The sequence below is a fragment of the Pempheris klunzingeri genome, chromosome 5 (assembly GCF_042242105.1).
Source record: "Pempheris klunzingeri isolate RE-2024b chromosome 5, fPemKlu1.hap1, whole genome shotgun sequence".
Taxonomy (NCBI): Eukaryota; Metazoa; Chordata; class Actinopteri; order Acropomatiformes; family Pempheridae; genus Pempheris; species Pempheris klunzingeri.
In genome coordinates this window covers 7,785,808-7,809,020 of record NC_092016.1, presented here as the reverse complement: position 1 = coordinate 7,809,020, position 23,213 = coordinate 7,785,808, and the positions used below count along the sequence as shown (strand labels likewise).

The 23,213-nt window shown below is 40.8% G+C and overlaps 1 protein-coding gene across 1 annotated transcript in view; it reads left to right on the top strand.

Annotated features, from left to right (window-relative positions):
* kcnq1.2 (potassium voltage-gated channel, KQT-like subfamily, member 1.2) overlaps positions 1-23,213 on the top strand; it is a 151,928-nt gene that overhangs the window by 20,565 nt on the left and 108,150 nt on the right. Inside the window, exons 7-13 of the mRNA XM_070830991.1 lie at positions 1,556-1,666; positions 1,940-2,035; positions 3,024-3,161; positions 5,502-5,667; positions 8,982-9,008; positions 10,650-10,703; positions 11,020-11,137. Of these exons, the coding sequence (XP_070687092.1) occupies positions 1,556-1,666; positions 1,940-2,035; positions 3,024-3,161; positions 5,502-5,667; positions 8,982-9,008; positions 10,650-10,703; positions 11,020-11,137 (710 nt within the window). The remainder of the gene's footprint in view (positions 1-1,555; positions 1,667-1,939; positions 2,036-3,023; positions 3,162-5,501; positions 5,668-8,981; positions 9,009-10,649; positions 10,704-11,019; positions 11,138-23,213) is intronic.

The window sequence follows — 23,213 nt, the reverse complement described above, 5'->3', positions numbered from 1 at the left end:
AGTGTTTGTGCGTGTGTGTGCACGCTTATTGAAATGAGATTTGCTCTGATTTGAGAATGCTAAGCTCTCCCAGTGTGTATTCCTTCTCTTGGCATGATTTCCACATTCGGATGTGCAGGTGCAGGGCACAGCTGGAGGACAAGCCAATGCCATGATTCATATCCCCTTCTCTACCTCCCTCCCTCCTTCCCTCGCTTACCTTCACTGCTTCTCTTCTTCTCTTGCCAGTGGCTGATGATTAGGTAATGGCTGTTTGATTTTAACAACCTTTCTAACTTCACCCAGGACACAGTGTGAAAGAGAAAATGAAGAAAATTTGAGCTAATGGTTGCAATTTTGTAGCTGTGGTGCTTAGGTACAATTTGAATTTGTTGTAATCACAAATACAGTACATACAGTATGCATGCTGATCAGCATTCATGTACATATGCATGTATGCATAGAGACATGCACGTACACACACATCTGCACATATTCAAAGACCCGGTTTGTGACCTTTGTATAGACATGAAGAGGTATTTGCCACACACCCTACAATCTGAATGCAAGGGGTGTTTTTGAGTAGACCATTCCACTCTGATGGTCAGGAGGACATTGTTTAGTCATCGGATTTGTGGATGAGGGATTAAATCCCCCACCACTCCACCTGCCCCCAACACACACCCACCCACTCTTCCCGCCCCTGCTCCTTCTTTTTTACTCCCAAAGCCCTTTTAAGTATCTCACCTTACATCAGACGCTTTGAGTTAGCGCACAGCGGCGGCTCACGCGGCAATACCCCATAGTCACCCACGGTAAGCCAAGTGTGTTCTGAATGTGTCAGAATTGGCTCGGCTTTCAGAGTGGGTGTAAATGCAAATGCAAGAGGTATTTGTTTTCCCCCTCACCCTGGCAAATTCCTACACTCACTGAGGATTAGTGGTTGGGAATCTTATTCCCTTTGAGGAGCAAGATCCTCAAATGCCCTGGCCATCGCTGACAGTCGTGGAGCAAAGCCAGAACGGCTGAAGAACTTTTTCTTTATTGTCTAATTCCTGTTATAGACTGCTGTGGTAAAGCTTTAAGAGCTCGGCTTTGACTGATGTTTTCATTACATCAGCAGTTCATTAAATTGGGGGGGGATTTGATTTTGATATCTCTCTGAATAGTTTTATTTATTGTAATATTGCAATGTTTAACATGAAAGTGATACTCTGTTTTACATTTGTCATTATGTACATTTGTATTAGTGAGGTTAATCTGGGGTAAAGGAAAGGATAGCCATTAAATTAAAAGGGTTTGTTCTTCTTTGACTTTTTAACATCGACTCTCTTGAGCACTTTTGTTTTCAATCAGACCTTTTTTTCTTTTGAGAGACACAAAGAACGGGGACCTTCGAGTTCCCTGCCTCAACCTGCAATGGTGATGTTTAATTTTGCTGAGTCACATCAGGCCTAAATGTCCTGAACTCTTTTACATCAATGGAGGGCTGAGTACATTGCATTTATATGTCTAGAATCTGCTTATGATAATCTTAACAGATGTAAAAGGCACTTCTTCTACTCTCTGTCTTTAGGTGACCGTCACCACAATCGGCTATGGAGACAAAATTCCTCAAACGTGGATAGGCAAGGCCATTGCCTCCTGCTTCAGTGTCTTCGCCATCTCCTTCTTCGCTCTGCCTGCTGTAAATATGATTTTAATCTGAATTATGTGAAATTCATGAGCACCATTTTAGATTTATTAAACTTATTTTGTTTCATTTAGTCCCAACGTCATTAAAACGTGTCTGACTAAGTTTATGCACTGCTCACTGCAGTGAAATCCTATGAGACTAGTTTCGTCCTTTTTCTGTGTTACTATACTGATGTAATGGGAAAATATAGATTTCACAACTGTGATACGATATGTTTTCCTGCATTATCAATACATACAGTACAACCTAATTCTCCTTGATTAGGGTATCCTGGGCTCAGGGTTTGCCCTAAAAGTCCAGCAGAAGCAGAGACAGAAGCACTTCAACAGACAGATCCCTGCTGCAGCCTGCCTCATCCAGGTACATTTTAGCATTGAATGAAAGCATCTTGGCATTAAAAATGTAGTGTAGTAATCCGCAACGTATACAAAAACCAGGTCAGACACAGTCCATCAATGATTTAACAGAAGACACTTGTCCTTGATACCACAGTTTGTATTGGACCATGAACACGGTTACAAAATTTCCTCAATCTGATCCTTATGTTTTTTTAGAGGTGCAAACTTGCACTGTCCGGATCTTGCCAGTGTAAGCTTCAGCAAACACTGGAAACTGAACAGAGAAAAAATGTAACAGTATTTGTTGTCTGCAAATTCCTACTGAGCCATGGAAAAGGTGAGCCGTATCCCACTTGCCAAGAGTGAAATGGGAGACGAACAAGTAGCTGTGTTGTGCCAAAAGCTAACCATTACAAGGATTACAGTTACCCAGAACACACTGAGACACAACCACAGTTTAGACAGCTGTGACATAAAGACACCCGAATGTCTGCAGGACTCTGACAAGATACTGCAGCTATCCACTCCTTGATTTAAAATATTTCTTGTTTGATAATACCACGAATTGAATAGAATAGCATATGTAAAGAATAATGTATTGTTGAATCGTATCAATCAAACTTAATTTATGAAGTGCTTAACATGTGACTTACAAGCTAATAATAAAAATGGTACAAATATAAACAGTTGGAGACTAATGGATTAAAAAAAATATGTACATACATATTACATATAATAAATATGTAGAGAGATTATTGAAAGCAATATAATGATTTATTTTCCAAGCGAAGTCCATAAACAGGAATCTGTCTGACACTTAACAGCAACGGTAGCAAAAGAAATACAGCATAACAAAAACTATTTGTACTCATTAAAAGAATTCACACATCACCGAATTTGTGGCTAATACTGCAGCATCACTGGCCGAGTCCTAAGGTAGGTTTTACATTTTTATTTGGGGAGTAGAAGAAAGTTGTAACTAATTCTGTGCTTCTACCTGTCCTCCTCAGACACTGTGGAGGTGCTATGCAGCAGAGAAACCAGGTGGCTGTGCTGCTACATGGAAAATGTATGTTCTAACTCCAGAGGCTGTTGCCGCAGCGGAAACTGACAGCTCCAGCACTTACGGCAGGAAACTGAACATATCGGTAATTATCCAGTTAAACTTGAATTCAGAGCCACTGGTATTCTGTGGCTCAGTTGTGCAGTTTTCAGTTGCAGATGATTTACTGTCTACATGATGAGTCTTACTTTCTATTTTGGCATTAAGCGCGTTTTCAAAAGGTATGCTTTCGATGCTGTGGGCTAGGGCACCGACCGTATGACCTCCTCGCTTTGAATTCAACCAGGAACATTTTCTCACATCTTAGACTCTCTTTTTCTCTTCCACTGTTTATTGTGTGTCTTTACTTTGATCTATCCAGTAAAGGTGAAACCCCACCCATAAACCACGGTCATATGACCTCTTATTTGCTCACGTTCTGGTCGTAGATAGCTCATTTTGAAAATGGCAATAAACATATTTAGTGCTTTTAGTATAAGAGAGAAACATTTGAAAGAATCCTTTGAACTTGAAGTGTGGAGCATCGAGAGGTCTACAAAAGAGCGTTGTCAGAAAAAGCCGTCAGACTGTGTTACTGCAGGGCGGATTTGCATAAGTCTGGCCCACACCATATTGTCTCCTTGTGCGGTTCACCTTTCACAACAATATTAGCTATGTTGCGGCCTAGGCCATACAGCATAAAAGGGCAAGTTAAGTTCCCACAAACATACACACACGTGGAAGGACACACAAATACAGGCACACACAGCAGCCCCTCTCCCCCCCCCCCCCCCCCCCCCCCCCAGGCCTGACTCCACCAGGATGACTCGAGGCCTTTGTCTCGTCCGGACAAAGACTCAGTCAGTTGAGATGATGTCACTGCCGCCTTTCTCATGGGAGTAAACCTTTGTCTAGTAGAACAACAACAAAAAAATCTTTGTGTAGCATTGAACCCACACGTATTGGGGAGAATGAAGGCTGCTTCCGCTCCTTTCTGTTTCAGCATGTGACTTTCTCCGCTGACTTTCCTCTCTCTCCCCTTTCTCTGTCTTTCAAGATTCCTCTCCTATTTCTTCTATGTTCAACAGACTTCATTTCGCTCTTTCTTTTCCCCTCTCCACTCTTCCTGTCTCCTCTCTTTCTGCATATTTCTCTCTGCTTTGTCTCTTTCTTCCTCATTCTCAACTGCCATGGTTTTTCTCCCTCTCCTCTTCACACCAAACTTCATAGGTCTGCTTCTTTGTCTTCCTCTCTCTTAAACTGACTGTTACAGTTTCTTCTTGTCCTTCCATCTTTCTCTTTTTCCTTTTTTTTCCCTCTCCCAGTCTTATGACACCCACCCCCGGCTCTCACTCTCTGCTAATGAGTCATTCAAACCTTGGGTATTTGGATTGAACTGTTGGCCAATTGTCAATGCCAAAGTCTGATCCACTGAGCCCAAATAATTGAGTTTCTATGAGGGCCATGTCCATGACGTTGGCGTGGGTCAGTGGGTCTAAGGATTGCAGCACAAAAGCACAAAATCTGGTAAGATATTGATTTATAACAAGATAATGTGAACTACACTGGTCCTAAAAGGAAATGATGGCTGAAATGGCTGTTTCCTTGACAATTTTTAACCTAAAATGTGTTCTGTGTTGCTAACAGGAAAGCACTGTGAACAAAAAATAATCCCTGCATGAACTGAGCCTTTATAGATAGTTTCACTCACAACCTACCCCTCCAAGAACTGCCACATTGTGGTGCAGGGATTTGCATGTCTCTATGATCCATGGAGCTTTTTTGTCTCCCAAATTAATTTAACCTCTGAGGGGGCAAAAAATAAATACATTCTAAGACCTCTAGGGATGTTTATTTTCTGGATACAGGGACTCTGCATAACTTAATGAAACTGGATGGACAATTGATGGATGGGCCAGGCTCATTAAGTACTATTGGGCCACCTGCATGTTCTTTGTGGACTGATCTCTGGCTGCACATTTTGATGTGGAATGTCACCTGTCTAGTTGGTAAAAGTGAGACGGTGCCATCTAGACACGTGGCCACGCTTCTCTGCACAGCACCTGCAGGTGGGTTACTTCCTTCAGAATGGGAGTGAGTTGCTGTGCGCCAAGTGATAAAGTGAAGGATCCCTTGGCTTTTGTCACACATGAGAGTATAATGGATTGTGAGATTGACAGGCTGATCAGTGCTGTGTTGGCAAGCTATAACTTGGTTATGCTATAACAAGCAGCTTAACCAATTTTCAGAGGGAAAGAGTGAAGAAAGGGCTACAAGCTTCCCTTTGACTGTGACATCGTCTCATCTATATCAGTTGTCACACTTTGTTCTCTATTTTATTCCATTGCCGTATGTGAAGAATTCTTAAAAGGCTCTTGTTAGTTGTGGATACAATTCATCACACTTCTTGCTTATTAACTGGGTTGATGTTTCCTCTGCCTGTCAGAAAAAGGGGAACAAGAGGAGGTTGAAGTCCAGAGGTAATGGATCTATGGGTGTGGCCTCAGAGCGGGCTGTATCGATCCCCCAGATCACCTACGATCACATTGAAGACTCTGAGGAGAAGAAAGATGTCCCATTTTTCATGGAAGAGCCGAGGGGGGCTGTTAAAGGTAATACGCTGGAAAGAGCACTGCGTCTATGTCACTGTAATGTACAGTATCCAAACTGATATCAAGCAGATATCAAGGGTCACTGTCACTCATATCAGTTTGTGGTCCACTAACTCCAGTGGATGTTTTTCAAAGAAAACCAGCTTCTTCCAACAACTCAGGCCCAGGCAAGTCACTTAGCCAAGATTACACATGAAAGCAATAAGCCCTGTTTTATTACTGCTTGATTAAATTGACTTCATTTTGGACTTCTTGGTAACAAAATTTTATGCAAAACTTGACACGTTTAGAGTGCCATGTTCTGTGAAGTTGTTTTTGAAGAAGGTGTTTGTGAATTGAATTGAGAGCCGTTTTGAAGCTATCTTTGCAGTTGTAATACAGTTCAAGGCCAACTGGCAATGAAGCCTGTGTCATGTGGAGGACATTTGACAAAATGAATTACTGCGGTAATGAAACCGACTTTTTCTGTTCGCTTAATACAATTTTGTTTGATGAAATAATGTGTGCTGAGGGCTGTGAAATGATGTCATGCCGACTTAAAGGCCTTGGAAATCCATTATTTCAGTAAAGGTTTGATGTGTTTTGCATTCAGGGCATTTAAATGGCGAAAAAAACTCTATGGTGAATGACATTTTTTATGACTCTTCATTTAGAAATATTAGCTGTCAGCTTGTACTTTTGTGTTGGCAAGTGTTTGTCACCCTTATTTTGAATGAAAGGATGTAGACAAATGTATAAATTAGATCCATAATAATGCACTTATTCTTACACGTTTAGTTAGTAGAGTCGTTACAAAAGCAAGAAACTAGAAAACCAATCTGATGGTAATGAATCGAAAAGATGGTGGCCTGTTCAGAGGCTTCTCTCTGCACGAGAGATCATGTTAATAATAATAACTCACTCGTCATTTTAGTTCCGTCATTGTGGAGCTATATATTAGTGAGACAAGATACATTTGTGAGCAAATCTGCCAGAAGGTAGTGATTATTTATGTATAGTGTATAGGGCATACTCTCTTGGATGACTTTTACATTGATGCAGACCCGCTTGTCCCCATCATGATGAATCGTAATACTTTAGTGATCTCGTAAGTTTTCATTTAGTACCATCATCAGGTCAAAATCAAATTGTCCAACAGTTTGGTTATACTGGTATTTTATCATAAACCAATATCATTCCCTCAGCTATTTTGCGTTTAGTGCTAATGAATCCATTATTATGCTAACATGCTAAATGAATCATATATAAAACTCATATTGTCCTTGTTGTTCTAACTTGAAGGATGGGGTAATGTTTCTTAGTGCTAATCTCTTGCATTAGATTGCCGTTTGGTTCACTCAGTTCATACAAACAGTGGAGGCCATTACACATTATGGGAGGAATTGTTATGTGCTAGTTTTTCATTTTCACACAGTAAACAGAGACCCTATCCTGATCCCCTTAGACCCAAGATGGCTGCCAGGTGTCTTCAGTAGGCCAGATGGAAGCCATTACAGTCTCAGTGGTGATTAGAGGTCATGGTTACAAGCTCTTTACTGCTTCACTTGTCCCCGTTGTTGGCCACAGATGCTCACACTGAGCTTAAGTGGGGAAAAAAGCTTGGTAATACAGACTTGCAAGGTTACAAGTGGGAATTTCTTGTTATACCACTTTTTTGAGTTCATCAATATTGCTGCATGTCATGTCAAAGCCAAAATGTGTTTTCTTTTTGTCATCAAACTAAAAAAAAAACCCAGTAATTTCAGCTTTAATCCATTTTATAACTGTTGCCAGCACTTGTACATAAAAACAAAAACAAGTTTTACTCTAAACACAGTATATCACTGATGGCTGGTTGGTTAAGATGACAGTGATTTAACTTCCTGTGTTAAAAGCCATCGCAGCCAAAAGAACTGACCCAGGCTCCAGGTTAATAAATGCACTTTATGAGTTTTTCCTGTCAAAGCGTGCAGTCATAAAGGCAGTTGGAGTGACATAAACTAAACATAAAGGCAGAACATCCCTAGAAGAGCTACCACATACGAGAGGAAAGGTTGTTAAGTTTCCTGCTTAATTGGGCAGATAGATAATGAAGGAAAACATATGTCCTAAGTACATGTGGAAAAAAAACAATCAAATCAAACTTCAAACCAGTTAGAACATTTTATCCTGCATTCATTCTCATATTTACATTTGCACAAGCAACAAAGCAAGCAGTCAACAAACAGATCTTATCTACTAATTATTTTAATGTTTTGCTTATATAATCAATAAATAAATACTCCTAAATGGATACACATGCTGAGACTATGGAGTGGAAAAAGGAACCCTGTAAAGGAAGCTGGAGCCTGCAGTCACTGATGGTAATGTGTGGAGTTCAAACAGCATGGGACTGCGTGAACTCTGCTTCAGATCCATAAAACGGGCATCTGCAACATCAACTGTCTGCACCAGGGCTGCTGCTCTTTTTTTTTTTGTAACCATCACTGTTTTAGCCTCATACTGGACAGCTGGACTCCTCAAAAATACTTAACCAAGACATGCATTTTTGAAAAACAGTTAAACAGTTGTTTTTAAGATGAACATTTATTAGGTGTTTTTATGCGTTATAAAAAAACTTATTAGTGTCTTTATGAGTCAGTTGTATGGGACAGATTAGGTACATGTCTTGGATGCCTTGTACTGTCGGCAGGGCTATCTTTTTTTTTTTTTTTTTGGCCACTTCTGATGATGGAAATATCTCTAGGTTCTTTAGCCGCTAAATGTTCCACTACGTTCACGGGCTAGTCTCTAACTGTGTCTTTCTGCTGTTTGCTGTCGAGTAGGTAATTCAATGTTGGAGCTTTTTCACTGAAAACTGCTGCCTGCTGTGGCCAAAAACAATACAGCTAAACAATGAGCTAAGCCTCCATAAAGCTCCATAAAGCAGAGGGGAACTGCACAGTCAGATTATAATTCTCAGTAGGTTCATCACTACCCACGACCCCTTTCACATTGTCACATTGTTTCCACAAAATATTGACTATAGCTGCTTCATCTACCTTCATCTGAACAGACAGCACATTTACCGTCATAAGTTTGAACTGTATGGGTACAATGACTCTTTAAAAATAGATGTACAAGCTGTATCTGCACCTCAATTAACGTGAAATCAATCGTTTTCCATTTAAAGAGGAAGTGATTGTGCAACCAAAATGCTGCTGTGCTGCAAACCAGGAACTGATAGAGGTTCTCGATTACAGTAATTGAAAGGATGTGTCATTTCTGCTGAAATTGTTTTGTGCTCCAGCTATGATGCAATCCCATACTAACAACATTTCTAACTTTCTTCACAGGAATCAGCAGAATGTTCAGGCAAACAGGTGAGTACTCTAAACTCAACTGAAGTGCACTAAATGGGATTCGAGGGATTGGATTATGACATTGTTTTTTACAGGGGGGAACAGATATTTCAGTGCACACTGGTCTCATGGTAGTTCCCCTCAATTTTCCATTCCATAATCTGGTATGTTAAGGCATAAGCTGTACCAGAATCCAAGTGGGAAAAAAAACTCTTATATATCTGTTATTTGCTGTCAAAACTCCACAAACACAAAGGTTCAGTCTATACTGTATATGTGATCGCTGCATTGTCTAACCAGTTGCCCCTTCCACTGGTAAGGCACTTCTTTTCCTCCTATTAAAAACTCCTCTGTGTTAATCATTAGCTAGGCTGCCTTTTTAATGTGGCCCAGACAGTATTTTAATTAGACTGGCTGGCTGGCTGGGCCTTTGTCCCCAACCGGACCAAACCAGAGCCAAGCACAGAGACTCAGACACTGGTCCTGGGCTGACCTGGCCTGTTTTCTTTACTGGGTGCCCTGCCAACACCACGGGTGAGGAACAGGGCTGGCCTGGCTAGGAATGGACAGGGGCCTAGAGGACCGTGGGGACCTAGACTGGGACACTAAAGAGAGAGAGGGGGGTTGGAGTTGATAAGCGGCCATTGTGGAGCTCCAGTGGTCAGAAATAAACTGGTCATTGTTTGATTTAGTCAGTGTCCGGCTTATCGCTCCACTTATCTGTCTGGCCCCACCCACCTCCCTGTCTGTGAGAATCTATCAATGGAGCGCCCCCTCTCTCCCTCTCTCTCTACCTCTCCGTGTACCTCTGTTTTGCTTTCTCTGCACTTGTTCTTTCTTTCTACATCTCCTGGTCTTGGCTCATACTTTCCCAACCAAACACATTTGCACTGATGGGCCAGATAAACTACATGTTAATAAACTCTTATCCTGTTTGTGTAGCTGATAAGCCAGTTCACGTCTACTTCGGTGAGCTGAAGTTGAGGCCAAAGGTGGCTCTTGTTAGCTCTGGTTACCCCCCCCCCCCTCCCCCCCTCCCCCTGTTTCTCTCACTTTCTCTCCTTCCTTGTCTCCCTCTCTCTCTCTCTTTCCCACTTGCCGTCTCTGTTTCCGGATTGGACAATGTTAAACAAACTCGATGATGGAATACAAGAGAAGTTGAATGGATTTTGCTTGAATTGGAATGGTCACTCTGTTCTTGGACACAGATTTGCCTTCATTCTTTATCACAATGGAGGCCCGGCGGTTTGGAGGAGAGACTTGTCAAACTCAGACGCTGACAGTCTGACTGCAGGTCAAGACCCAGCTACACATGTTGTTCTTTGCGGTTGTTTTTAGCCGCGCCAGCAGCCAGCCAGCTGCACTGTTGAACTGGTGCACTGCAATTTCTGTTTCCTCATATGCATTTCTCGAAAAAATATGTAACTCAAATACTTCCTGCCCTAAAATTCTTAATTTTTATCTCATGAATAGAAGTTTTGCATCCTTTTGAAAATGTCCATGTTCATTCAAATGCAGCACGCCTGTTGCATACTAAACTGTCGAACAATGACAAATGATATAAAGGGTGTTTGTTTCAACTTTTTTCCTTACTTCTTTTTTCCTTCCTTTCCTCTCTTTTTTTTTTTTTTCTTCTATTCTAACTAATTTGCATGGCATCAGGCCCTCCTCAACATTCTTGGTCGTCTTTCACCCTGAGCTGCCCTGGCTCTCCAGGTATCTTTTTGTTTCTTTGTGTCTGCTTTTGTGTTGCTCATACTCACAATCAAATATATAAACACTTCTCACCTTATTTTGCCTCAGACCCCAACTTTGTCATTTGTCCTCAAACTATTATTCAACTTAACACACATTTCTCTATGGTGTCCTTGAAGAGCTATATAACCATCACATTTTGTCTTTTCAATCAAAATGAATTACTTGCAAAAAAACATTTCCTCAGTATAAATTAAGTAGATTTGAATTTATATACAGCTTACCAGCCCAATGAGTGTACTGGAAATATTACCTCTACTATCTGTGTTCTTCGCAGTAAGGAGGACTCATGATAACAGCACCTCCATCGACATCTCCCGCGCCAACAGCTTAACTGATGAGCTGGACTACATGAGTGAGGACATTCCTCTGACTATGGTGACGAACAGAGCACAGTAAGTCCCAGAAAGTTTCCCCCTCCGTCTTCTCTGGAGCCCCCATTTCACTCCGATCCATCACCCTGCACTGACCTCCATTCTTTGATTCATATAATACTGATTTTCCTACTTGTCATAGTACCTAAAGGCCTTTGTCAGCCCGGAGAGCCCCTCTAGCTGTTCTCTAAATGAAGTTGTTTTGTTGAACTCTGTTGAGGGTTAAATAGACTCTCAAGGGCCAAGACCATATCAGGTACACAGAGAGTTATAAAGGGGATTATCCCTTTAGTCTTGAGGGAAATGTCAAAGAAATCCCTCTCAATAGGTTGTAGGACATGCTAAGGTACCAGATGGCTTGTCACCACATGCCCTCAGGATTGAGACTTCACTGCAGTTGGTGGCTGCGTGAATTGCGAACACGTTGTTCCTTCTTCCTGCTGATCCGCTCATTCAGATGAGTTTCATTAATGTGAACCAAAACATAATTGTGATGTAATAAGGTTTTCTTTGCTTTCCCGTGGTAACGTGCTGCAGCAGAGCATGTTGATGTCTGCTACAAAAACAATTTACTCCCCATTATATCACCACTGTCCCCCCGTCTTTCCACCAGTATCAACAGACCAGTGCTCCCACGTGGTGTTTTCACAAGTTTACACTATCAACACTCGCTACAAGTGTTCACGTAGACGCAAAGTGGAAAGACTTTGCACAGACAACACGTCAACACCATTGTTTGGTTTAATCCCCAGAGTGGGAGACTGCTAGAGTTGTTTTCCCACTGGGGCCGAGTCATGTAGCATCATTACATCCAGATTAGGTGATTACCGAACAGGCAGGTAATACCAAGTCTCATAGGACTAAATGCTGAATGTTAGAGGTTTTCATACAATATGGGCTTAAAAAAAAGCCCATAGTAGATAGTAGATGAATTTGCCATGTAGATGAATTTGTGTATATGTGGTTGTTCCCTTTCATTGATAATATGGTTAATCCAGAGCGTTCATCCACCACAATAAACTGACACACCCTTTAATACCTCAGGTCCATGTGCACTGACGGCTTTGAGATGCATCTTTACTGTTGTGCTGCACTGTGATGTACCAACATGCAGTGTTTTTAGTATTGCTAGTGCATTTAGTCTTTTTTACTGTGTGAGTGTGAGTGTGTGTGTGTGTGTGTGTGTGTGTGTGTGTGGTGGTTCCCATAATGGCTGACATGTGTTGTTAAAGTCAGAAACTTTTATTTACAGTCATTTATGTCCTTTGGTTTTTCCATTTCATAAGCAGTCCTTTCTAAAGTAGAGCAGAAAGCAGCTACTGTCTGAAAAATAAAACTGACAAAATGAGGCTTGAGATTTTAATACTTTTTTTTGTTCCTTATTCTTGTTTGTAAATGTGTGAACATGTGTGTTTATCCTCATGTACACCATAGATGTACAAGAATGACTGTTGTTCATAATTGTGTAGAGTATTCCTGCCTTCTCCCTCTGATGGCCTTTTCCTATTCATCCTGCATTATCCTTTCTGTGCCCACTTGAAAACAAAAGGGTTAGTGCACCTTTTGCACAAAGAAGCACAGAGTCATTACCAAAATGGAAAACCTTACTAGTTTTACCCCAATTTTAAATTTTTGTTCAAATTATATTGTACGGTAAAGAGTGCTTAATGCTCTCCACCCACAGTACATCATCCAATCCTTTAAATCAAGTGAAAACATGAGAAATAAAACGGTAAACAAAAGTCATGAGCAGCAGAACACTTCTTTTCTCCTTTGCAGTTTTTTTTTTTTTTTTAACCTTCATAGCTTTGGTCCAGGAGTCTTTCTCCACACAGCACTTGAATTCAAAAAGGCACTATACTGACTGCCCTGCTAGCCTTCTTCTTCTCCTCTCTTTTTTTCCGTTTTCTCCACCTTTCTATCCTTCCATCCACCCTGATCTTATCTGCTGGTCAAAGGCAGACCATGGAAAACATCATCTTTGACATGCCGTAGAAACCATGACTCGCCATTACGCCTACTCCCATTTGTCATGTACGGTTTAATAGGTGTGCCACTGCTGGAAAATGTGATTACTGTTCCTCATATTTCATTTTTTGAGCTTTCTGCTATCGTTTGTTTTTTTCTAATTCATGAGAATAAGTTGTGTAGAACACATGTAGTGTCTTTACATTATTAAGTAAGTAAGTATGTTTTAGTGTTAAGACATGTGGGAATGAATCCTAATAGTTTGAGAAACTGATTGATGATGCTTCAAGGTGATAGGGTGTCAGCGTCTGCCACTTTGATAGTAATAAGCACAGTCGCTGGTGTTGAAATGCAACCCGAGTGGCACACAAAAATGGTCATGTATGAGCTTATTTTATAAGAATATGCAAAGAAACATGTTTGGAAATCTAGCTCTTGTTCTCCTAACAGAAGATGGCGCTACTCTTTTACAGTATGGAGGCGACTTGATGGTACAGTATTCTATAAACAGCCCATAGCCTTTTATAGGGGCCTGTGTGCTCATGACATTCTTAGTGTCTTCATCATTTGTTACAATCAACTACACAATGAATTATTTGACAACATTTTATGCCGCAGTTGTATCTTACATAGTATGTAGCCAGATTTTCAGACGGTCAATTAATAATTGATGTCCCTTGAACAGATGTAAGAATCATCCGTTTCATTTTGAAAAACTACATCCTTTTTCTTTCACGTGTCATCTCATGGCCAGGGCACGTGTACTTGTTGTTTTAATTACCTTTTTTTTGTGTGTGTGTGTGTGTGACTGCATGCCCACATGCACATGCAAGTGGTAAACACGCACTGGTTGGTAATCCTTAAGTGTGTGTGAGAGAACGAGTCTTCCAGCTGCAGAGACAGACAGTGTCTATTTGTATCCATTGCAGGGCTGCTGTGCCCATAACTCAGCTGTAACAGCCACGCTCAGATTTGGGTCATGCTGGGCACATTCTCATAACAGCTGGTTTGTTTTGCCCCTGGTGTCACGCCACCAAGGACAGCACTGTCATTTGGCATCCTTATCTGGATCTGTGCAGACAGCTACCACATCCACCCTTACTGAAATGGGGAGGGGACTTGCACGCACACACGCTGAATCAGTTTGCTCTTGTTTTATATTCAGGAATCAGTTTCTCCACTCCCTTCAGCCTTAAATGAAAATTTGACACGAGCTGGCGCTTCCCTCGCTGTTGTTTGCTGCTTAATCAAACAGCCTTTATTCTACATTTCTGGTACCTCTATCACTGTTATTTCTCCATGACAGCTCTGCTGGAACATTCCACTGTTTTCTTAGCTTTGTGGAAATGGACTACCCCAAAAATATAATATGTGTGTGTGTGTATGTGTTAGTTCACATGTGAGAGGCATCAATGCAGCTGACTGTGATGTCTCTGGGCTGCTAAAGAGGAAGTGGTGCAGGGCAGCGTCCGCACGCAATCATGTCTTTTGCTCCTCTGAACTCAAAACACACACACACACAGTTTTCCCCACTGGGAAGATAAATCATTATTATTGTCTTGTTTGTTTGTTTAAAACTAGCATACTGTAATTTGATGGATTAAAAAAAAAAAAAATCTCAAAAAAAAAAAAAAAAAAAGCCTGTACAAATGTTCCACAATCGTCAGAATTGGTTTTCCCTTTTTACTGTAAACTCTTACTTCACTATTTGTTTACTTGGGCCTGTGTAAATTAGGCTTGATTTCGTTATGATTAGATTTGATAAGATACAGTGTGTGTATAGCCGGAGACTTTGAGGATGTTACTCTCTGAGATTTACTGGTTAACTGTTGCATGAAATCAAAACAAAACCCAGCGGGGCTGCCGATTCTAAATCCACCCCAAAGCAGACTGACATTTACCCTCTTGTAGAATGAGTAAATGTTTCCAAGTACACTTCTTAGGCCCCAAACAGAGGAAGGCCATGTTTAGCTGATTGCAGTGATTGTGTCCTATCTCTCTCTGCCTGCCCTCTGCTGTAATACCCTTTTTGTGCTTCCACGCCAACAACAGCTTTGGCCACAAGCATCATGTTTTATGGTGGTCCGTCCATCAGTGTGTCCCATTCTCATGAATGCAATATCTCAGAAACGCCTCGAGGCGTTGCTCAAAATTTGATACAAACATCCTCTTGGACACAAAGCATGAAATAATGAAGTGATGCAATTTTATATCCAACAGGTCAACTTCACTGCAAAAACAATTTTCCGGTCATTATTCAACACCATAACTAACAACAACACCTGGTGACACTAATCTTGGGTGCCCACCTTGAAACTGTGGCGACTGTATAGATGTTCTATGCTGCTTGGTTGATGATGAGTGCGAAGCATGCTCTTTTTAGAATTGTTGCGTCTTTGCAGCAACATCGGCTTTATTGGCTACAGTGTGAACACATAAGGAATTTAACTTACACACTAACAGACATACAGCAGAACAAGAACAACAAAGTCAAGTCAAATCAATTTTATTCATATATCCCTAGATCACAAATTAAAAAAAAAAAAATACCTCTAGGGGCTTCATAATCTGTACAGATATTCTTTATTTTTAGACACTCTGCTTGGATGGTAAACAGTTCCTTATGGTCTTTGCTACATATGATGAGTCTGGGTAGGCACGGTTGAAAACTGCAACTTGACTGATTGGCTGAGGCATACAACCATGAAGCAGTAATTCCAGTTTCTCTCTATATAACGCATCGTCTCTCTGCCTCTCCACATACCCCAAAATAAATCCAAAAGGACCAGGAGGGTTATTTTCTCTGTGTAGAAGCACTAGATCAGTAGCGTCTGTCTTGTCAGGTCTTGTGACCTGAGGCAGTTGCCTTTTCCTCCTGCTGGGTGTGGCCAGGTTCTCCGCCTGTCTCCTCCTCCTCCTCCTTCTCGTCGTCTCCTCTCAGACCTGTAAAAGCCTGTATGGGCCACCTGCAGGCAGCTCTTAATTAGTTCCCCTCTTACAAGCTAGGCGGAGATAAACAATGAAAACCCACTGCAGCGCCACAGGAGGGATTGCAGGCAGAAACACATGCATCATGGCCTGTCCTCTTCAAGTAGGGGCCTCTCTCTGCTGAGCAACTGGCGTCTTTTGTGTGGAGTTCTGAACAAATTGACTTTTTGTCCGTGTGGCCTCTCTATGCTTGTCTTTTACACTGTACTCTGATATTGATGGCACAGAGGGGCGTTTCAAACATATGGTGTTTAGTCAAGTGGAAAAATCTAAAATGCATTCATGGTTTTTGTCACAGGAGTCATTTTAAACCTTGAATATTGTCATTTTGACAAATGATATAAGTCCCTCCCCAACCCTGCCCCCCCTTCTCCGCAACTTTGTGCTCCAAAACATGTGCTGACCAAGAAGTTATTTTATGGGGATTTGTGCAAGATTCAACAGTGAATCTAATGTGAAAATATCCAATAAATCCTCTTAATATTTTTGGCTTTACTGCCAAGTATTAGAATGACAAACTAGACTAGGCAAGGCCTCACTTTGGGCACATGCACAAAACACAAATGCACACACACATGCACACAGACAAACGGATGGGGTAAGATCTGTGGCCTCCTGCCCTGCAGCAAGAAAAGCTGCCCGGGCGCTGCTGCTTTATGAAAAGATAGTGAAAGAAACTGAGAAAGAAAGGAACAAATTGTGCCCCAGTTTCTTGACTTTCTGCCAATTTCTAGAGCATAAAAAAGACAGAAAATGGTCTTGGTGCAGTAAAACAGCCACACACTGATTCATATTCTCTGGACAGCCGAGCTTGTGCATGGAGGGATTCAGTAGTTAATCTCATTACAGACTCTGGGCTTTTTATGTGGTTGCTGACCTCCACTCTACCTTTACTCACTTGGGCAAATTAGAATTAGTTTAATTGCTCTCACTTCTCCAAAATACAACCAGCATAAATGCTAAGGATAAGCTTGCCGTATTAGTGTTATATATGGTGTACAGTATAACAGTGAAAATCTTCTTTATGAGTGCTCTAGCAGTCAAAGCATCATTCACTTGAAATTGAAAAACATACCTGCTGGACAACTTTGACTTACAAAGCTCTACCTTTTTTGTGTCGCCTATTTGAAAGGCAGTTATGGGTTAACATGAACCACAACTACAGATTATATTGCAAATGAATGTCAGTAACTGACAGTCCATGACTTTGACTTGCAGTCTGTAGTGTGTTTTAGCCCCAGATGTCTTTATGTCCAGTTAGAATAGGAAGCCCTGACGGCGACAGTAACATTGCAGCCACAGTCTGCTTCTTTCAGCTTTTCAGGGAGGCCATGGTGTTCTGTGCTAGTGTGCAGCTGAGGTTTACGGTGCACTTTTACCCATTTCTTCATGGTGGTTTGTGCCCAAAACACAGTGTGTAGTATTTCTTGTAGTCAAAGTCATGTTGAACTAAAGCTTTTGTCAGGAAGAGTTGAATAAGTTTAGTTAAGAATTAATAATCTGAATTTTTAAAATAATTAAAAAATATTTTAATTGGTGTAACATCAGAAAACTTTTTTCTCATAAAAGACTTTTAGCTTGGAAATTCAGAGTTTTTTGGGAATATTTCTCCCTCTCCTAGTTTTTCTTTTTGTTATTTGATCAGGTCACTCTAATCTATATCTCACACTGTACAGTATGCTACAATTCTCCTACCAGGGCCAAAAACAGAATCATCAAGCCATTTTTTTATGACATGTACGTCACATCCAAGCCAATAAAAGGCATTTTCATGAAGTACTTAATTAAAGAGTGCGTTTAGTCGGGCTTTACAATGTCCATGCTGGATGAATGGAGGCCCTCGAGCTGCACTTATAAGAGGTTAGAGTGTGTACTCTCCCTCAGTGGTGTTGGTGGTTCTGGGAGGGTTTTATGGCGAGGGACCATCAGTGACAGGGAGAATGGCCTTCTTTATGGCCTCTCACCGCAAGTTGGAAAATCCAGAGACTCAGCAAGCAAGTACTGCATAAATAAACTGTCCAGACCAAATAAAAAGATACACCAACATGATCTATAACTGCTGCATCCAGATTATTGACTGCTCTGTGTGCAGTGGCTGGAACGCCATTTTGGCTCTATTAGCTGTAGCAATTGTACACAGTGGTAGATTGAAGTGAGCCTGTCACGGCATGCTGGTTTGGTAAATATCCTAGAGTGGTGTGGTGGATCAGGGTTCAATCCAAAATCAGCATGAGTAACTACTCATGAACCAAACCGGGCTTAAAAAAGACAGGCAACCAAACTTGGGCTCATTATCTATAGTACAGTATTATGTTTTTAAGTATGGTCTGTTTAAAAGATAATTGTCATTTTGCCTTTCTTTTTCTCTCAAGTCCAAAGTTCAAATGGTGGGATTTTTTGGAATGCTGGCAAGTTAGCAATCCATGCTGATCTTACTGCTGGACTCAGCTGCTCTATTCAATAACCTCACTCCAAATATGTAAACTTCTCAAAAATTATGGCTGTCCCACTTCCGTAGGTTTAGTCACTCAGACGCTGCCCGATAAACCATTTTAAAAGCGAAGTCAGTGGAAAGATTTGTGGATGGAGTAGAAATGCACTGTATGTCTTTTATATGTATGCATGTGTGGCCTTGGGAGTGAATTTAAAATTTGTAAAAATCTGGTGGGCCCACTCCTGTGCCCTGCATTGTTATGTCTTTGGCATCACTGTCTCTTCAGCTCCACAAATGTGGAAAGAAAAACAGATAACAAAGGAAGTAAATGAATCAGGAAATTGCTGTTTTCACAACATGACTTACTGAGCAGCTCTGTGATGTCATGGCTCTCTTGACAATTTAAGAAAAACTTTAAAAGTCTTTGTTTAGACATGAGTGCTGTTAACAATTACACACTCATGGGACAATATTAATGACAATTAGTGATGTTGTTAGTTGTGTTCATAATTGAATCATACCATGCAGCTCTTTGTTCGGCCATTTGGAATGTTTTTATTTAATAATGTTTGTCCTAATGGGGTTCAGCATTGTAACACTGAGGTTAAATATACAAATTAAACTAATGAACATAATTACTCAAAATTAAAGTAGTAGCGCCCCATTAATGGAAGTCACAATGAGGTAGCTTGAGGATATTTAATTCTGCCCAAACGCAAACAAACTAACGATAAACTCCAGATGACTTACATTAATTTTCGAAGAGGAAGTCAGCAAGCATTATCTCAAGATTTCTTATTTCTGGATGAGAGACCCATGCAAATAAAGTTTTGATTTTTTTGTTGTTGTTGTTGTAGTTATTAGGTATAAGTTGCAAGTAAGTTAACTCTTAAATTTAGCCAAAAACTGTTTCGACACAAATGTGGACATGTGGGCATGTATTATAAGATATTTGACGAATCAAGAGAACATTAAGAAAAATGAAGTTATAATCGTAATTTTTACTTTGTGATAATAAGAGAAAAGAAAAAAAGAAAAAGTCTGACAGAAACAATGGGCCATTATTTTTTGTAAGCGGATGCTATTCCAGTGTATATTCTCCTCTTTGCTGAAAAATTCACCAGGTTCTGTCGAACACTTTCAGGAGCCAAGCACTGCTGTAAGAAGTGACCAACTCAATGTAAGGAGCCAAATCATGCAATACTTGGTAACTGGTGACTTGGATTGTGTAGTAGTGGTAGTAGTAGTAGTGGTGGTAGTAGTAGTAGTAGTAGTAGCTGTAGTGGTAGTTCTGACAACTCCTCCTTTGACTGTAGAGAAATCAAAGTAAGGCCCAACCCAGTCCTTACTTGGAGGATTCCCAGGTTAGCTATAGATGCTTCCCTGTCTCTTAGAGGTGTGTCTCCCTCCCTCCCTCCTCCAATATTAGAGGCACCTGTATAAATACACTCTATTATCTTTTGTGTGTGTGTGTTTCTCTCCGTGTTCTCCTCCTCCGTCTTCTCCTGTGCAGGGCTCAGTTCCTCCTTCACTCCTGTTAATGAAAACAGTAGTCTGCAGCAGCACCTGAGTGGCCTGTTTGTACAGCCAATCCTATAGCCTTCCTCTAGCCGCTTTTTTTTTTTTTTTACGCAACTCTCTCAGCTCTCGTGCTCTCAGGTTTTCAAACAGGCCAGCCGTGCCATTTGATGTGGGCCGGGGGGGGTTTATTCAGGTGTGGCGACCAGTGCTGCCGCCACCCAGCCTCTGATGTTGCGTCCATCCGCAGCCAGGTGCCGGAGCTTCGTCAGAGAGCCCAGTGTTTCGCCCCTGGAGATGAATAGAGGCCCTGTTGATGGAGCTCGTCTGTGGGGCCCTGTGGTTTCTCCCCTCTTACACTCAGAAACGGGTATATACTACAGGCCAGGGCGTTTACCTGCTGGAGAGATGTGGGGTGACTGAAGGGGAGCTACAACGCTCTGGCCCACTCTTTGACCACAGGGGGACTTATAATATAATATGGTACATGCATTTGTGTGTATCCATGTGTCCCCATGCGTCCATGTGTTTGAACGCGCGTGCACTCCCACCCTGGCTAAGTGCCTGCCCCACCTGTCTAAATGAACACCCCTGTGTGTGTTTGAACTAAGGCTGGGTGTGGGTCAGCAGAGGTTGAATTGGCTAAAATGGGCCGCTTGGCATTTCATCAAGGATACAGCCTCCGATCACATTATGATGTGGGAGGGTTTCAGTGTATTTTCTTTGGAGGTGTGATTGTTCTAAAATATCCCTTACCTTTATTTTAGATAGAGAGCGGTGGGTTATTTATATAACATTGACATAAAGGTATTTTGGATGGCTAAAATTGCATTAAAATATGTGTTTAACACCCAATTTTGGAAGTGAAATGGAAACTATTCCTTAAAGAAAGCTCTCCACTGTGAATAACTTGCAGGTTTATATTAGGCTTGCTGTAGAGGAATTCCAACAATTTTGTTTCACTTTATACATCTTCAGAGTATCTGCAGATCTTAAAGTCTTAAAGGGCATTTCAGTTTCCTCAAAAAAAGGCCTTGGAAGGTATTAAAAAGTTTTGAATGTCATTTACAAAGGTCTTGAATATTTGTTCTTGCCTGCTGTGGTCAAAAGCATTAGTTAGAACATTTTGTGCAACAAGTACGGAGTATATATAAATCAATCCATTTATTTACATGATACATAATTGTAGACCATAAACTACCTACTGATTTTCGTATGACTGTGGATTTAATTACATTTTATGTTGTATTAACAAGAGAAAATAGGTTTCAGATTTGATTTGGTGAAGACTGCCTAAACCCCGATCTTGTGGATGAATGGCATGAATAAAACAAAAGCAACAATTCCGAGTTACCTGACCACGACGCATGCATACAGATCAGCAACTCTCATGTGAATCAGCCTGTAGCTTGAATTTCGTGGTAGTTCATGATTTCTCTGAAAGAAGTTCTCTGAAGTCTCTGTTTTCAATTGAACTCCAATCCTCAGAACTTTCCGTTATCACTCTGTCCACTGTGAAAAACAACAGACAGTTAGAGCGCTGCCGTCTCTATCACACCACCATCACCAGGCTTTACATGACTTTTATGGGGGACGCCGCTCGCAGCCACTCATTCGTAGCTTCACCACAGAGACTATACTGGAATTTAGCGCACTCTTTGCTTCTTAGAGAAACCACAGAAACACTGTGGTTGGATTTCTGATTAGATGCGGCATTGGATGTTTTTTTGTTTTGTTTTTTTGCACGTGTCATCCTGCCAATATGAAGAAAAAGACTTTTCTCGTTGCTCTAGATCGTATATTCACTGTAGTTCGAGATGCAGCGGTCCCCAGTTTATCAGTCAAGACCATAAATGCCTCTGGAGCCAGATGTTTTAAAGCAGCGAAGTGAAAGAAAAGCTTTAAATCATAGATGGGGAACAGGTAACCCTTGGCCATGCGTCTATCACCTCCACTCCCCAAACTAACAACACACACACACACACACACACACACACACACACTTCTCTCTATTTCCCCAGTGTATTTTTTCCACTGCTGTTAATAGGAGCCATATAGAGCCCAGTTCATAATGAAAGACCCCCCAGGGGCCATGGTGGGGACTAATAACCCTCTAAATAAGTCTCTTCTAGTGCTGAAAGGCAGGCCTCTTTATACTGCATGTGTATATGTGCTGTAAAGTCTTTTCCAGCTTACTACTGTAATTTTATTGCTCTGTTTTATCCTTTTCTTTCAAAGCCTGTCAGAGAAATTGGGAGGGAAGTCAGAGAGCGTGTCTGTTGATCAAAGTGCCGCAGGCCCTCCCAGTTTAAGGCTCTGAAAAGTGTTTAAAAATGCACAGAATTACATGAAATATCTTGGATGTTTAATCTTTTTAAAGAATTGAGTTCTAACAATTTATGGCTTTATATGAGAGACGCGTGTCACAAGTCATAAATCAGAGGGACAGTACATTTTAAGATTTCAAAGCTTTGAGTGCTTGTATGCCGCTGGGATGGATAGTGTTCATTGATGGTGCTCGTTGTGTGTTCGTGTGAATAAATGTGACAGGGTGCTGAAGGCCTCTGCCAGTTGTGTAATGGAAGGAGGGTAGAAGTCATACCCCAATTACATGAAAATAACAAATCCAAAATAAAGAAAAACTAGATGTAAATAATATCACTAAACTAGAAACATCCAATCATAAACTTTTAATCAAAAAGACAGGAGGGTTGAAATACTGAAATATTAAATCTCCAAACCGTTCTTGTGTTTTAGGTTCCCATGTTGCAATTTAAGTTACCGCAATGTAACAAAATAATCACAGAACCATCAAATTGGTACACTAAAATATACACTTAATGAAAAAAAAATCAAGACTACAGTGCAAATAATCGATGAATCATTTACCTTTGGATGTGATTGTCTAATTTTTAAAATGTTTTCAATAAAATTTAATTACAATTTTACAGGTTACAATTTCTGCCAGTTTTGTAATTAATGTAAAGGCAATCAGATTTTCTCTACATGCTTGATTAAATTATGTTTCAGTGCAGTCACTAAACTACTAACAGTTTGATGGGGAACTAATGAATACTTTTTTCAAATGGTTTACCTTTTAAGATGGTTCAATACAAAGCTGCCAAGCTCGGATTTATATAATTCTAAAATAACAGCCTTGAGGGGGAAAAAAAATCCAAGCGTGTGCAT